This window comes from Apostichopus japonicus, chromosome 14 (assembly GCF_037975245.1).
Source record: "Apostichopus japonicus isolate 1M-3 chromosome 14, ASM3797524v1, whole genome shotgun sequence".
Classification (NCBI taxonomy): Eukaryota; Metazoa; Echinodermata; class Holothuroidea; order Aspidochirotida; family Stichopodidae; genus Apostichopus; species Apostichopus japonicus.
This window is the reverse complement of record NC_092574.1, coordinates 16563126-16578808: the sequence shown is the minus strand read 5'-3', so window position 1 is coordinate 16578808 and position 15683 is coordinate 16563126. Positions and strand designations below refer to the sequence as shown.

The 15683-nt window shown below is 38.4% G+C and overlaps 1 protein-coding gene across 2 annotated transcripts in view; it reads right to left on the bottom strand.

Annotated features, from left to right (window-relative positions):
- Positions 1-15683, bottom strand: part of LOC139979649 (UDP-N-acetylglucosamine--peptide N-acetylglucosaminyltransferase 110 kDa subunit-like) — a 21108-nt gene extending 5425 nt beyond the window's left edge. The window contains exons 1-16 of one of the 2 annotated variants that reach the window (XM_071990659.1): positions 15526-15683; positions 12379-12529; positions 11674-11917; positions 11400-11468; positions 7890-8006; positions 6969-7048; positions 6537-6626; positions 5922-6027; positions 5079-5320; positions 4442-4595; positions 4067-4168; positions 3286-3465; positions 2640-2798; positions 2106-2195; positions 1546-1671; positions 432-710 (exon numbers count right to left, since the gene is read on the bottom strand). In XM_071990659.1, coding sequence (XP_071846760.1) covers positions 432-710; positions 1546-1671; positions 2106-2195; positions 2640-2798; positions 3286-3465; positions 4067-4168; positions 4442-4595; positions 5079-5320; positions 5922-6027; positions 6537-6626; positions 6969-7048; positions 7890-8006; positions 11400-11468; positions 11674-11917; positions 12379-12529; positions 15526-15550 — 2214 coding nt within the window. In that variant the 5' untranslated portion in view covers positions 15551-15683. Of the gene's footprint in view, positions 1-431; positions 711-1545; positions 1672-2105; positions 2196-2639; positions 2799-3285; positions 3466-4066; positions 4169-4441; positions 4596-5078; positions 5321-5921; positions 6028-6536; positions 6627-6968; positions 7049-7889; positions 8007-11399; positions 11469-11673; positions 11918-12378; positions 12533-15525 lie in introns of both variants that reach the window. The other variant, XM_071990658.1, reaches the window with a different exon arrangement.

Sequence of the window (15683 nt, the reverse complement as noted above, 5' to 3'; positions counted from 1 at the left end):
CCTAACCAGTGCTAATCCAATCGATACCAGTCATTGCTAAACGTGGAACACTGAAGCTGACCAAATGAAATACCACACTGCACGACACTACTAATAGTTAAACACAGGTTTCAACAAATATGTCTACACTACTTAACGGCATCTTTATCAAACCTCAATATCTGACGTTATATATGGCTTTGACGTAAGCATAACCTCAAAAAAATATATAGAAGTGCCAAACTATGACACACCATAAGATGACTACATTACCCTTTCATCACTTGGTTACAATAGGAACATGACCCCCCCCCCTCCCCCCTCCTACTGTACCGACTTAGTACAACGATATTCTACAAAAGAATGGATCACTTCTATTCTGGACATTCACTTACTTTGATCTCTCTTTAGATTCCCTAGCAACGATTATTGAAAGAGTACTATCAACTGACCTTTTCTGATAGTCCAAACTTGTCAAGTACTGCATCTAAGTTTTTGGCATTGATGAGGGCAAGGTTGTCTCTGACTGTACCATCCTTGGTTTGTACCAGGACCTTCTGAATCATGTGAGGGAACATATTCCAATGGTCCCCGACAAAGAACGTGTTGGGCATGTAGGCAAGTTTTTCAGAGTACTGATGGGCCAGCTCCAGAGGAGAGGTGATGCAATCTGTGACTATAAAGTCCATGAAGGCTGCTCCACTGGTACCGGGATATCCGAGCCACATCACCTATAATATGAGATGAAATGAGATGGTGAAGATTAGAAGGACAAGTGGAAAAGATAGTGAAAGGTTGGCAAGTTACAGATGAGGATGTCAAGCTCCAAACAATCATTAAAGTGTCCTGTTAATTCAATAATGAAGTTCTACTTATATAATACATACCTTATTCCTAAAAAAACAATTTAAGGAGTTTTATTTATGACAAGCCTTCTAACACATGTTATTAATACACAATGCTCTTGAGCATGGATTCTGCAGTATATCTTCCAGTAGTTATAATGGATCTTATTTATAGATGACACTATTAAAACCTTTTCATACAGGCTATTACTAGAGTATCCCAGAGCATGGAGACAATTCACCAGCATATAATTCAGTATGCTACCATTTATGATGACTATGACAGATCATCAGAAGATAACATCAAGGTACAAGAAGCATGTTATACTTCAGAAAATTAACATTGGATCCCAGTATTCTTCATTAAACCTAAAATCTTTCAAGCTGCTGCTGAGGTGCTATTAAACAGTTGTATAGAAAGTTGCTGTTAAGAAAAGAGCTCTTCAAAGATGCAGTGGGGAAATTTTGTCAAGACATTACAGTGATCTCCTACGAATAAACAGAACCTCGACACCAATTCAAAGCAGCTGGTTGCCGACTGTTTCTTGTTGCTCTCTTCTTGTACCGTTTTTTCTCTCTCTTTTTTTTGGGGGGGGGGGGGGGAGGGAGAGGCAAGAGCTATCAGTGAATCATTTTGACATTCGACATAACTTTGCTTGATGCACTTTGCAGTTGCTTGGTTGATGCTTGGTTTACCAAACCTAAGAGTGAGTGTTCTCACCTGTATCGGGGCAGGTCTGAGAGCAAAGATCTCATTCCTAGCTCCTTTTGTGTAACCATTCATGTTGATTAGGATGTGAACGCCATCTGCGTTGATCCTATCGGCAGCCTTACCGTTGCAAGGAATCTACAAGAAAAGCAGAGATAAATCTTTTCATGGGATACTCTGTTAAAGAAACTTGGTTTCGTTCAAACTGCAAAGTAACACTAGGTGAAACAACAGCCTGATTGTAATATTTTTCATCTGATAAAATATATATGTTTGTTATGTTAGGAGACAAAATATCAATCGCTATACTTTATGTAAGCTATTTATATGACTCATCTTTTTATAAGACTCCTGCTTTTTTGTCATCACCTGTACAGTGCATTGAACAACTTTTGTGGGATTCAGCGCCATATACAAGACTAATCATCACCACCACCACCATCATCATGAACACCGTCATCACCATCATCATCATCACTTTCATCATCACTTTCATCATCACCATTATCATCATCACAGATAATTTTTAACACTTGCCAGAAATATATTACTTTTGCAAAAAAACGTCTTACCTTTGAAAGATCTACAAAGTGTTCAGCTTCTTTGGCAACCTTTGACCTGAAGTTTGTATTGTCTTCTGCATTCAGAGCATAACAAAAGATCTATAGAAAACAAATAAGAGGCAAACAATGTTAGAAGATAGAGTGACAAACCAGGTTTCTGAAGATACCACACTAGCCATCAATAAATAGTCTATAGAGCAAGTACTTGAACCAAGCATCAATTAGCAATAATCAAAGGTTTACTTCGTCATGCTACAGTATCCAGAGTCAATGATATATAATTGCTAAGTAAGACTCAGAACAATTAAACTATCTTTGTTTTCAATTTAAAAAAATACTAATAATGAGGGACATTTTCCGACTGAATCATTGTTCTGCATCTTATGTGAATTTAATGAACAAACAAGTCCACAATTAAACATTTCATCTGAGGATAATGACTTTGCGTTTTACAAAAGGCAAATTAACTTTGTAACAAATCCTGGTGGTATCAAATCCCTAACGATGTAGTCTAAAGCTGCTACAGGTAATTAGTTGTCTTACCTCTACATTCTTGGGATTGTGTTGTCCAGGAACACTCTGCATGAGATGAGATGTGGGATGGTTTCCAAAGTCTGAGCTGACATAACCTATTCTCAGTCTACCATTACTGGCTGAGAGGTCCTTAGGGTACTGGTAAGGTGGTTTATGGAGGACATTGATCTGGATGGGGACAAGAGAAGGACATGTATTGTTCTTATAAAGTGATCATTGGACAGTCTGTGGTGTTATTCGACATGTCCTGTGAGAGACATCACACGATTCTGCTGAACGCATCATAACTTAAAGTGTTCTTGTTGCAGGAGGAATATGCTGCAATAATAAGCGGTTGTATACAATTACAGTTAATAACCAGAAAGCCAGTTGGCTCTGCGATTCCTTGCCACACAATATGCTGAAAATTCATAATAACTATCTGACTAATGTAGAGCAAGTGAATTAAATTTGTCCAAGGATTAAATGAGAAATAAAAGATCAGAGATTTCCAGCTCTTATCTGTAGCAATCCCTTGTGGGGCATCAACCTTGCCATTCACTGGTAAAGGGATTTAAGTACAGAATTTTATTCCAAACTGTCTCAATATCCAGAAAGAATAGTCTCCCTATGTGAAATATAGACATATATATGTATTAATAAAAGGTCAACAAACCTTTTCTAAGCACAGGTTGCCATGACGATGGGCTATGGATTTCCTAAAGCGGTGTGAGAGAGGGTATAACATGCTATGATGGGGATGTACTGATGGTAGTCTATTCTTCTCCAACTGGTCGGCGACAATGGCTACGAGTCGCTTCATTCTGGCTTCGTAGTCTGTCCAGTCACACACAATCTAAACAAAAGAGAATATTGAGTGACTACAATAGCAGGAATGTACACAGCAAAGAATTAGTACAGCAAAACATCAAATTCCTTTTTCCAACAGACTAACAGGGAATCAGGAAGTATCCTCACCATAGAAAAGCCGATGCTTTATAATAAATGCTTTCTGAAATTTTAGATCAAAATTAATGGAAAGGAAACAATCATACTGCTCGACTGAGGTTTATATGATGGAAACTTTAAAACACTACTGGATGGTGATCGAACCCCACCAACGATTCAGGAAAACAATTTCACTATCACATGTAAACACAGATGCTGATTGCCCTGCTCTTTCTTGCATTTGAAATGATGTAATACATCATTTTAAATTCAACCTCCGGTCATCAGTTTCTTCCGAAGAATGGAAACAAGTTGACATAATTCTGTAAGACATTACTGCGATGGATGAGGCATAACACTCCTGGGATAGAAAAACATGAATTAGTGTGGCCGCTTTTTTCTCTGCAGTTCCAGCCAAATGTGCTGGATTCATAACCCAGAAGAATTAAGCACACCTATGAAGCTTTCTCGTAAACATTGGAGATAAAATGTGGAGATTTGAAACTCACCTGTAGACAATGAGCAAGATTACAGTAGGCATCAGGGAAATCAGGCTTTAACTTCAAGGCTGTTCGGTAAGATGCAATGGCTTCGGGGATGTTACCAGAATCCTGTCAAGTATATAAATTGTAAACTGTCACAATATCAGAAATGTACCAACTGTAATATATATATGCAGATGTGAACAAAAAAATAAAATATGCTTTATAGTTTGTCTGAATCAAAACATTGGGCAAACATGTTTAAGAGGCACATCATAATGCATCATCAATTTATTTGGGAAAGAAATTATAAATACTGTTCACATTGAACGAGAATTTTTTCCGGGGAAGGAAAGAGTTAATAGTCTTACAACTGGTTTTCATATTCTCTCACAGTTTTACCTTGTGTATCGAAGCTAGATTACTGTGAGCATCAGCAAATGCTGGGTTGATTTGGATGGCTCTGGTATAGCACTGTAAGGCACCCTGTATGTCCTGCATCTCCTTCAGAGTGTTACCCATGTTCGAATAAGCATCTGCAAATGTCGGCGATATTCTAAACAAGAAACAGCGGTAAGAATTGTTTTAAAATAATAACTAAAATATATTATGTGCCACAGCGAGAGATCGGGTGGTAGCTTCCACAGAGCTGTCTAACATGACACATTGTTTTCAAGTGATTCCTTGTTTCTTCCCCCTCTGACACATCTGTTATTTTACTTTATTCCATTCAAGGGAAGGAGGAATGGTTACAGAAGAGAAACTTATATCTTAACCCAAAGAAACACTTCTTTGAGTTTGACGGTATGCAGAAAAAACCAACTGTAAGAGATACTTCCATACTGCCAAAACTTAAAATTTCCTCGGAGCCCTTTCAATAAGCAGGTCGATCAAGAACTCTCAGGGATAACCGAAGAGAGACAATAAAAGAGAAGCAAAAACCCAAGGATTAACGACAGGTATCAATATTAGTAGCAATATGTTACGCCTTGAACTCTATTATTTGAACAAATAACACAAGTCACAAAAAACCTCTTACCTTATGGCTTCCTTATAGTGCATAAGTGCTTCTTGTAGTTTGCCCTGTTGCTGTAGAACACTAGCTAGATTAGAGTGGGCTGCTGCAAACTCTGGAAACACCTCCAGTGCTTTACAGTAGTGTCTGATAGCATCTTCTGTCTTCCCTTGCTCTCTCTTGATATTAGCTAGATTATTCAGAGAATCTGCATGAGTGGGATTGAGACTGAGGGCAGTGTTGTAACATTCTTCCGCTTCTTGTACCTGGAGGGCAACCAGAAATGATATACGTTTGTGTAAATAAAAAGCCGGAGCTGACCTCAAAGCAATCAGAAATGATATGTTATTCGTTTTAATTCATAGGCTAGAGCTCTATTGGCAGCAATAAGAGAGCACTTCACAACTTGGCTTAGAACACGTGTGAGGTTTTCTGCTCTTGTGTACAATCAAAAATCATTTGCAAGACTTCTGCATTATCAATCATGGATACTCTTCATATTTATATTTACTTTGACATACTAGCAGGTTTTCTCGGGTAAGTGGACTTAACGCTCTCCCTTTCTGTTCCCCACACATCACATGGCTATGTCCAACATTAATAGCCAATGTTAGGTTATAATAGCCTTCCTATCTCACTAGATAACAAAACACTAAGAAGAAAATTCACTCACCCTTCTCCCTCACTCTGTTACTTAGTACCTACCAACTACATTACCAATTAAAACATTACCAATAAACAACATTCCCAGCAACAGAATTATATCTTATGCTTACTTAATTTTTGAAGGGTTAAGTATAAAAGCATGAAATACAATAAGGTTGGGGGAATATCTAAAGGTTCATTTATTCAAAAGATTTCTCTCACCTTGCCCTGTTCTTTCAGAGCGTTCGCAAGATTACAGTAGGCATCTGGGAAGTGTGGTTGTAGCTCTATCGCTCTCCGATAGGTGTCTATCGCTAAATCAATAAGCCTGCAGGTACAATGCGATCAAAACTTGTGTCAAAAAGTGAGTTTTTATTAACATTACGCAGAAAGGATCATTTACTTGTTACAAAAAACAAACAATGCATCAATTCATGGATTTCCATCACGTGTCAACTTTCCTCTTTGTCGAAACAGACTATTATTAGTCTGCTCCCCTCTCATCCCCGATACAACAGCGAAGTTAGATGAAATCCTTGATGGAAAATACCTCCAATTTTAAACAAGCCTCTTTGACAGAAAAAAAGTACTTATGGACACTTTACAATTCTTTTTTTGTTGTTGCTTGGCCTTATAAATTAAATTTCCTTCCAATTTTGTACATATCTACTTGCTACATAATGATCCATCTTTCTCCTGATAAGACCAGTAGTTGTCAGGTATGAGAAATCACTAAGGCAATATCTATGAACTTTTTACTCTGTGAAATGTTTTTTTGGAACCTTGTGAAATGTTTGAGAAGATGCATGACAGTGTATTAAGACTCATGATACTCACCCTTGCTCATAATAGACACAAGCCAGATTACCATGGACGACAGCATGATTTGGACTGAGTTGGAGAGCTCTCAAGTAAGCACCCACAGCTCTGTAAGAAGGAAAAGTATATTCTAATAATTAACACTTTAAATGAACAATTAACTTGCAGGTTAACCTTGTTTGCAGTTACTAAGTATTCACTAGGTAGTTATATCTTAATGCATTTTGATTTTACACCATCTGCGTGTTACTTTTCGGGGAAAAGCAACTTGATTCTGCTGGCCGACTTGAAGTGAGAGAACAGAGTCCAAAGTAGGAGTATGAGTACAAAGACCAGAGTATGAGTTAGTACATTAAATTTGCTTTCTCTGAGTACAGAAAGATGTACTCAAGTAACAACTAGAGTACTACAAAAGTCTGTCTACCAGTAAAACAGAAAACACTTTCTCACCTGTCAAATATGCGAGCTTCCTTCAGAACATTCCCTAGATTTATGTAGGCGTCCAAAAAGTCTGGATCAAGTGTGACAGCCTGAAAACGGGCAACATGTAACAGGTATATGAAGTGAAATAACAGATAAATACTAAGAAACTATGAGGTAAATTTCTTCATCTTTGGACATATCTTTGGACTCTTAGTTGATGATATAACCTGCCTGGTCTGATTGAAGAAAGAAGCAAGACTCATATACAAAAAAATTATTCTTCCTCCTTTCAATGATCACAGGCAACAGAGAAATGATCAAAACATTGTGCCATATACCATGAACAAACAATGCAGTATAATACAAACCCACACTTCTCTACAGCTAAGAGATATATTAGTACAATATGTCGTAACTCCTACAGGCCCATCTTTCAGAGAAGCCATAAATATGAAAACTTGACGACTTTGCACTCAAGCATATCTACCATTCACTGCATGCATGTTGCACTAACGAGTGAAATATCATAGTTTAATTTAATATTATTTACTAAATGGATGACAAAACTTGTGATCTATCATCTGATTCCATGAGATTTTTATTGAGTAAATTCTCATTTTAAATGATTTATACATATGGAAAATAAGAATTTTTTGTTTTCCATATTAACAATGTTTCCATTTTCAAATGAAAGCACTTCCTTTCCAAATACTACAAAAGAAGTCTAGATGAGTAAGCATTTCAAGTTTTTCATTGGAAATGCATTTTCTAGACATGAACCTTGATTCTAATGCACATGTTTGCTGATTGCATCATCTAACCATGCCCCCCCCCCCCCCCCAAATCATTCAAGGACTTGAAATGTTTGACAAAATTACTATATATATATATATATATATATATATATATATATATTTTATGTGGATTTGGGAGGTCACAACCACTTACCTTTTCAAAATGGTGAATGGCAAGCCAGATTTCTCCCTGGCTATTGAAGACACATCCCAAGTTACTCCAAGCAACTGCAAAGTTTGGTTGGGTTTCAATGGCCTTTAGATAGCATGCCTATCAGTTGATACCCCAGAGGAAAAATCCAAGGGGAGGGGAAGGAAGGGGGGATGTAGACAGGAGAGGAAAGTTGTGGGACGATATGAGCATCCACAAAAAGTGGAGATGCATCACAATGAGGGGATGCGTTGGATAAAATACCAATCGGAATGGAAGAGAAAGAAAGAAAGAAAAGAAAAAGAAGGAGAGTTAGAACAGGTAATTGTATAATAAGAAAACATTCAAGATCAAGTTGTGGGAACATAAATGTTTGAGGAGGAGATAAAGGCGATCAGAATGTGATCTCATCTTTGAAGAATTTCAGATATATCCATGTAATGACACAGGGTGGTGGAAACAATTGTCCTGTAATCGAAGCTATTATCTCCATCTCAAACATGCGCAGCGAGGCGGCGGAGCGTTACTGATTGGGCCACTCAAATTAGCATTTTGGGCGTCTGCAACGCATTGACTTACCTTTAACATGATCACTAAAAGCCACTATGTGAATAAACTTTACATGCCCTAAGCATTTTCAAAAAACAATGCTGCAACCTGCATACAACGCATGATTAACCGATGCGGCTCCAAAACACACGAATGCAGTCCTGGTGCGTGGCGGCAGAAGAGTATGCTTTGAGGTCATCAGACGGGAGAAATGAATGGGCACTGAAAAATGAACATCAGTTTCTTGCAGACCATTGAGACAACTCCTACAAGCCTGAGAGGAAGAGAAGTTTTGCTTGTGGACTGCTGATAACCTTACAGCATACTGCGCAAGCCTTACTGATGCCCTGCATGTGCTGAATGAGAGGAAGTGCTTTCCGCAGATGATTGAAAAAGACAGGAAAACATTTCCTCACATTACTTTCTCAACTCCACTTTCTTGATAACAAAGCAAACGTAAAATCAAAACTGCAACATCTCACAAAAACAGTGAATGTTGAGAAATATGATGCTACATGTTAAAGAGAATGCACTACCGAAACCAGTCTCAAAACCGAGACCCCAGTGGTTCTATCTTTCAAGTCAATACTTTTCAAATTGCTTTGCTAGTTTGTTGGTTTGCTTTGCTAGAGAACATGGAGTTGTGCTGCTGCTGCTGCTATGTGAGCCGCGGCTGCTTAGCAATGCAATGCTTCCACAACTGATTCTTGACATAATCAAAGGAGCGACATAGCTGCTGCCTTCACAAGAGAAAACAAGCGGATTAGTTCATTTCCCATTTTCCTCTTATTCTTGCTTTTTGAACGTTCTCTTTCGCCCACTATTTTTGAAAATGTGTGGCACTCTTTGGGATCACACATGCTATTTGCACGGAGGTTCAATGATCCTTTCTCAGGTTCTCCACAATAATTTTAACATCATCACTAGCTGCTTGTGTTCTCTTGTAAATGCTCTCTCAGTAAATGCACAGGAAGAGGAAAAGAAATCACATCAATACGTGTTGGTGTCAGGCAAGCACCAACAATGGCCCTTAGTCAGACTGTCTCTTGAACGTTGGGCGTCTTTAGCCATGGATAACAGCATCCATCCAATCACCCACAGCGTGGAGAGAAAACCCTAAATATAAATGCATGGGGAATATATGAGAGAAAACAAAAGCTCATTAATGAGTGTGGTGGTGTAGAAAGAAAGAAAAAAGCAAGCACAGAAACTCAGATAACATCTTGCAACTCAACACAAATTACTTGAAGGGGTTCTTAGAATCATTTTGTTTTTTCTTCTTCTTTTCATTTTGAACACATTTTCAGAAGGTAAATAAAATTACCCAGCAGAAACCAATCAAGACAAGTGAATTATTTTAGCCTTCATCACAAGCCGCAACTAGAAGCAAGACAGTCCTGCGGGAGGAAAATCAGTTTGTTGCGATGACTTGATGGTCTCAGATCTGCAGAGAGATATTCAATGGTGAGTGGAGTTTGCGAAACTGACCCGACCATCAAATAACTTGCTCTTCACTAGTTGTCACTTTACTTTTTGACAGACAAAATGATTTTTCAGTTTGGTCATCTCAATGCTCCCATCAATAGGACCATCCACAGAGAAACAGAACATCATCCCATATATATCAAGATATCTACATACCAGAGACTGTTATGAGATGATTGGGTCAGTTTATGCATGCCTGGGCAATGCGCATAATTGATGAGGGAAGTGCAGAAACAAATCAAGAAGTAAAAAAAACAAAGTAGTGCAGCACTGCAATGGGTCCTGTAGTTTTGGATGGAGGTAAATGCCGCGGTGCATTCGGATAACATTCTGGTATTCACTGAGTTCCTAACAAGTGGAACAATAGTTTCAGTTCACTTCATATTTTTCATCAGTTTAGAAATCTACTTCCATTACCCTCTCCTCCACCCCCGTATTTGCCTCACCCCAAGGAAATCCACATCCCAAACCCCTCTTTATTGAAATTTGGATAAACAGAACACTTGTGATACTATACAGAGTACAGTACATACATACTCGTGTACTGCATACTGTATGCAACTCGGCAGACTTTCCTCGTCATGTGAGACAAGCTCTTGAAGGAACAGTATAGGGACTGCGGAGCAGCTGCAAGCAAGAATACCAGAATGGTTTACATCTGCATCTACTCAACCTTTACCGACTAGATGCAAATGTAAAGCAGCTGCAGCAGCAAGCCTAAACGGGGGAGGGCCAGCTCTTCTTGAAATTCCACAAATTTCTGCATGCAGCAGTCTTATGCAGCGAGAGGCCTGTAGAGGACTAGCTGTCCCTGTGCAGTGAAGACCAAATAATCCACTCTTGTCTATGGTTCTCATTACCAGAAAAATGCAGGATTTTCTATCCTCCTCATAACAAAGCAATGGCAGTGATGACACTGACAGTATAAGTGAGAACAGAAGGCCTAAGGGCCCCTTCAAAACACATCAAATCAAGATCAACCTTTGAAAAAAAAAAATTAATATGCTTATCCCAATCACCCATCCAGATGAACTTTAAATGTCGTCATTTTTCCGGTAAGTTATCTGTCCTGGTAAGATCATTATCTATCCTGGTAAGATCATTATCTGAATGTCCAACTTGACCTGACTCTATTCACATCACAAGGCAAATATCTGTGTAAAGCGATTTCAATTCACCTACAACTCCTCCAAATTTTTGCAAAAGCCAGTGATATTTACATAACACCAGGCAAATTTCTGTTGAAAGCAATTTGAATTCATCTCCAACTCCTCCAAATTTTGAAAAAGCTCCTAATACACCACCCACAAATGACACTTTTCTCCTTTCTAAACTTCATGACGTGTGATCCCCGCAGGATTCTGTTTTTTAGAGCACTTACAAACAATTTTTGGGCTATTTTCTGGCTGTGCTCCATCCCTACCTTTAACACACCAAATGAAACAGTCCCTTTGAGAACAGTGTGTCATACACTCATACCTTTGCGTCATCCAGTCTGCCCAGAGCTTTCAACAGGTTGCCTAGATCACTTCGAACACAGTAGAGGTCCTGGGGATAGAAAATAATTGCTAAATTAGATGTGTTCATGTGTGAGGCAGAGCAGATCTCACATTCATGACATTTAAAAAAGTAAATAAAAAATTTTAGAAAAATTGGGGGGGGGGGTACACTGGGGAAGTGAAAACCTTTATATCTGTTTGTTCAGTAGTAACATTAATCTAAGAAAAGCTAACAAAGTCTGAAAGAATCTTACTGGATTGTAATTTAAAGCTGTGACGTAAGCACTGACGGCGCCTTCCATATCCCCAGCCGCTACCAAAGCTGCTGCTAAGTTGATGTACCCATCTATGAAATCAGGTTTCAGTCTGACTGCATGTCTGTAGTTTTCCAAAGCCTCTTGAAGCTGACCTCTCTCCTTAAAAACATTCCCCAAGTTGGAGTACGCTTCTGCCAATAAAGGATTCTGTTTAATCGCTAGTGTACTGAAGTGTGCTGACCTGGGAATATGAAAGGTGGACATACATACATTTATAGTTACCATACATGTAAGTTTCCTAAGAGGGAATAAACTTCACTAAACCTTACTATTCAATGGCAAAATCCTGGTACACTTTTTTTACTATTATTATTATCTGAATATATTCTTTGGATTTGTATGAGAGGCAAAACTAAGCTTCTCTGAAGTAACTTAAGGGATATGTACCAATGTTCTGTTTTTACATCTTTGGCAAACATCATGTTAACGTTGATTTAAGCAAACACAGAAAATAGTTACGGAGACGAACGGAGGACTGATGGCAAAATACCCTTGCATTTCAAGAAAAGATTGTGCAATAATATTTGGCATGTTGTAACAAAGACTTAGAACTTGAGGATAATAATCATAAAGACAGACAAGTTTCAAAATAAGCAATGTGACAATGACATTTTTTCCCTTGCAAACATGTAGCAGCATTACCTGTCCAATTTACGACACTGGAAGTGAATAGAACTCAGCAACAATAGAACACTTGTGTTGTCAGGCTCTTGGTTCCACAGTTGCATACAATGCTTTTCAGCAGCTTCGTAATTACCAGCTTGATATTCATGATGGGCCAGTTCAGCAAGACCTACTGGGATAACAAAATGTCATTCAATAACAAGTTTCTGACTATTTTTGCAAGGTTGAGCAGCTCTAGAATATGTTGAAATGGACTACTCACACTCATAAGTAATATTCTGCAACAATCTCCAGTATATGAAATTTAATGGTCATTCAATATTGACGCCATTTACGAAATTCCATGATTACGCAGGACAACAGGTTAATGTCAATACATCACTTGGTAAATTATCACTGACACTTGTACTAAATCATCATACCTATTCAGAACCTAATCTATCCTGAAAATTTAGTCTCAGAGCCAAAATTCTATCCCGCCCAGAAAAAATCCAACCTTCTTCATCCTAAATCATTTCAATGTGTCTAATCAGTACAGTAAGCCATTCAACTCCTCCAAAAAACCAGTATAGTAAAGGCTTCATAATTGACGCACCTATGTAATTGACGCACCTTCAAATATTACTAGCAATGATACAGAAGGCAACCTAAACTTTTAGCAGTCAAGCTGAGTTACATATTTCATGAGTTTTAATCCATTTCAAGTATATGCTGATCAAATGGTGTTTTTTTTTAAGCTTTTGACACCCTCTCCCCCGGTTTTGCATGTTTTTTGACATTTGGAATCTTACTCCCTAAAAATAACCAAAACGATCTCAATATAATACCACTACTCTCTAGGGCTGTGAGTTTTCGTTTAAAGACCTAAACGTTTAAACGGCCGATTTTTCGTTCGTTTAAACGTTCGCGAAAATCGCGAAAAAAACGCCGAGCACACGTAGCGTGCGAGCATAAAGGCGTGGGGTCCAGGGGACCGCCCTAGGGCCCTGGTGGGGCGAAGACCCTGGAAAAGGAAAAGGAAATTTTTGCGTGTCTGGCGATAAAAAAAATCGCAGTTGAGGATGCAAAACACTGACAACTTTTTTAATTTAAATTGTCACGAACCTGATAAAAAATTTTAAATGACAAGTTAGAGTAGCTGTATTATGATATAAAATGAAAAGAGATTCAATCTGTCTTACAATCTTTAAAAAGTTTAACTAACAGAACCTTCGATATTATGAAACAAAAAACGTTCGGCAAAGCCCCGTTTCTAGACTGCCTAACAATGAATAGCGCGCACTAAACGTACATCAGTTTACAACTGCAGTACGGTTTAACCAAACTTAAATGCTACGGTAGGGTACTGTACATGTGCTCAGAATTTTCCAGGTACATTGCCAAACAACTGTGTGCTCATCCCCTGTCTAACACCTGTTTGTAAAAATTTTGGCACGTTTCCAAGAAACGTTTCATGGAGTATTCCCCATGATACACGAGGCACACATTCATACTATACACGCAGCAAAAGATATCAAGCTATGGCCATCTTTATGAAAGTAAACCTTGTAACGAAATATGTTTTAGACCACACGGCATGATCAACTAATGCTTAACATTATTTCCATGTTCTCGGTAGAAAACGTCAAGTTCGCAAAATACAATTAGTTGTGTTTTGTAGTTACGTGAGATCCGTAACCGACAAGGTGGTTAGGCTATTTGCTATACACTTAACTATGGTAGGACATTCTTTTTCCGTATTTTTGGAAATTTTAGAAAATACTTTTTTTTCTCGCTTTACACCAGATGTGGTCTTACGGTTTATTCATAAATGGGTGTACTAGAGCCTTGTTTACATGACATTAGTTGCATTTAGCACGATATGCCAGTTTCGCGTGAATTTTTCGAAAGTGTTTTGCTGGATCTTTCGTAAAATTTGAAAGGTGTACCAACTTACTTTTCGTACAGAATTGGTAATTTCTCTACTGATTTTCAGAGTTTTTTTTTACGATCTCCAATCGATACATTTCCTTTGATCATGTATTTGAACAACTATTACCAAGTCGAGTATTCGACCCGGTATTGTCTGGTGGGAGAGTTCAACGTGATGGACAGGGATTGTAATAATTTCGATCGAACATGCATTGACTGGATTACCTGCGCCGCCGCTGTCGGCTCGATATAAAGAACACTTGTGCCGCGAATCAGTAAGTTTTCACAAAAGGATAACAGCGTTCAAGTTTGAAGCCATTCATATCGCCGGATACATCGGGGGTGGGGGGGGAGGACAAAAGTAGGATTACGTTCGCGGTTTATGATTCGACTGATCGTAAGTTGTGTTGTTATTACGCGTAGTAGACAAAATAAACACGGGAATTGATACGTGATTTTTGCCAATAATTTAATTTGTTTTGTTGATATCATAGTTTCGTTTAAACGTTCATCAGGTTTTATTAAACGTTTAGACGATGTTTCGTTCGTTTACACGTTTAAACGTGTAAACGGCACAGCACTACTACTCTCTGGGACCTGGCCTGTCTGAGCTTAGAAGTTCTGAGCATAGCAAACAACATCCAAAGTCAATGGATGTATACTTACACCTACACTACAGTAGCTTATCAACGAATGTGTCAATTTAGGGTATGAAGAAACTTGACACAGCAGACATTCTGTGGTCAATTTCTCCTCAATTGTACATTGCATAGGCACAGAACAATAAATATTTTAAAATCATTACATTTCTGAGGAACTATACATATGAAAAATGCATGCAGTTGATTAATATGGATTTTTTTTTATAGACATCGACAATCAAATCCTTAACCTGTGCGTCAATTAATGAGCCCAGCATGCTACTCCTCCAGAAAACCAGTAGGCCTAGGCCTAGTCAGTACTGATGAAACGTTGTTTTCCGCTGACAAATTTGGTGTGCAGAAAGAACCGTTTTTTGTCAGCGGAAAGAACCGTGTGCGAAAACAAACGGTACCCGTTATAGCTAACTTTCGTTATGTGCTTTCATTAGCATAGCTCTTCTGTAATCTTTTTTTTAGGCCTAACTGTTGTGTAGGCTAAGCGGAGTTAGCCTAAGCCTAACTTACAAGTTACAACAGCCACACTTTCGATTAACTAGCAGATTATACGGTCAATTACAATCAATTATGACGGATTGGATGTCATAATACGAACCTGACTTTGTAGTTACTTCTCCCATTGTCAATGTTTTCCTATCAAGGAACTTGGGCGAGATTTAATACGGAAAAATCGAGAAGAACAGTATGTCGAACGTACACGACAATGTCACTTCGTAAGACGATGTAAGTTTGTGACGTATGTTCATACCCGGG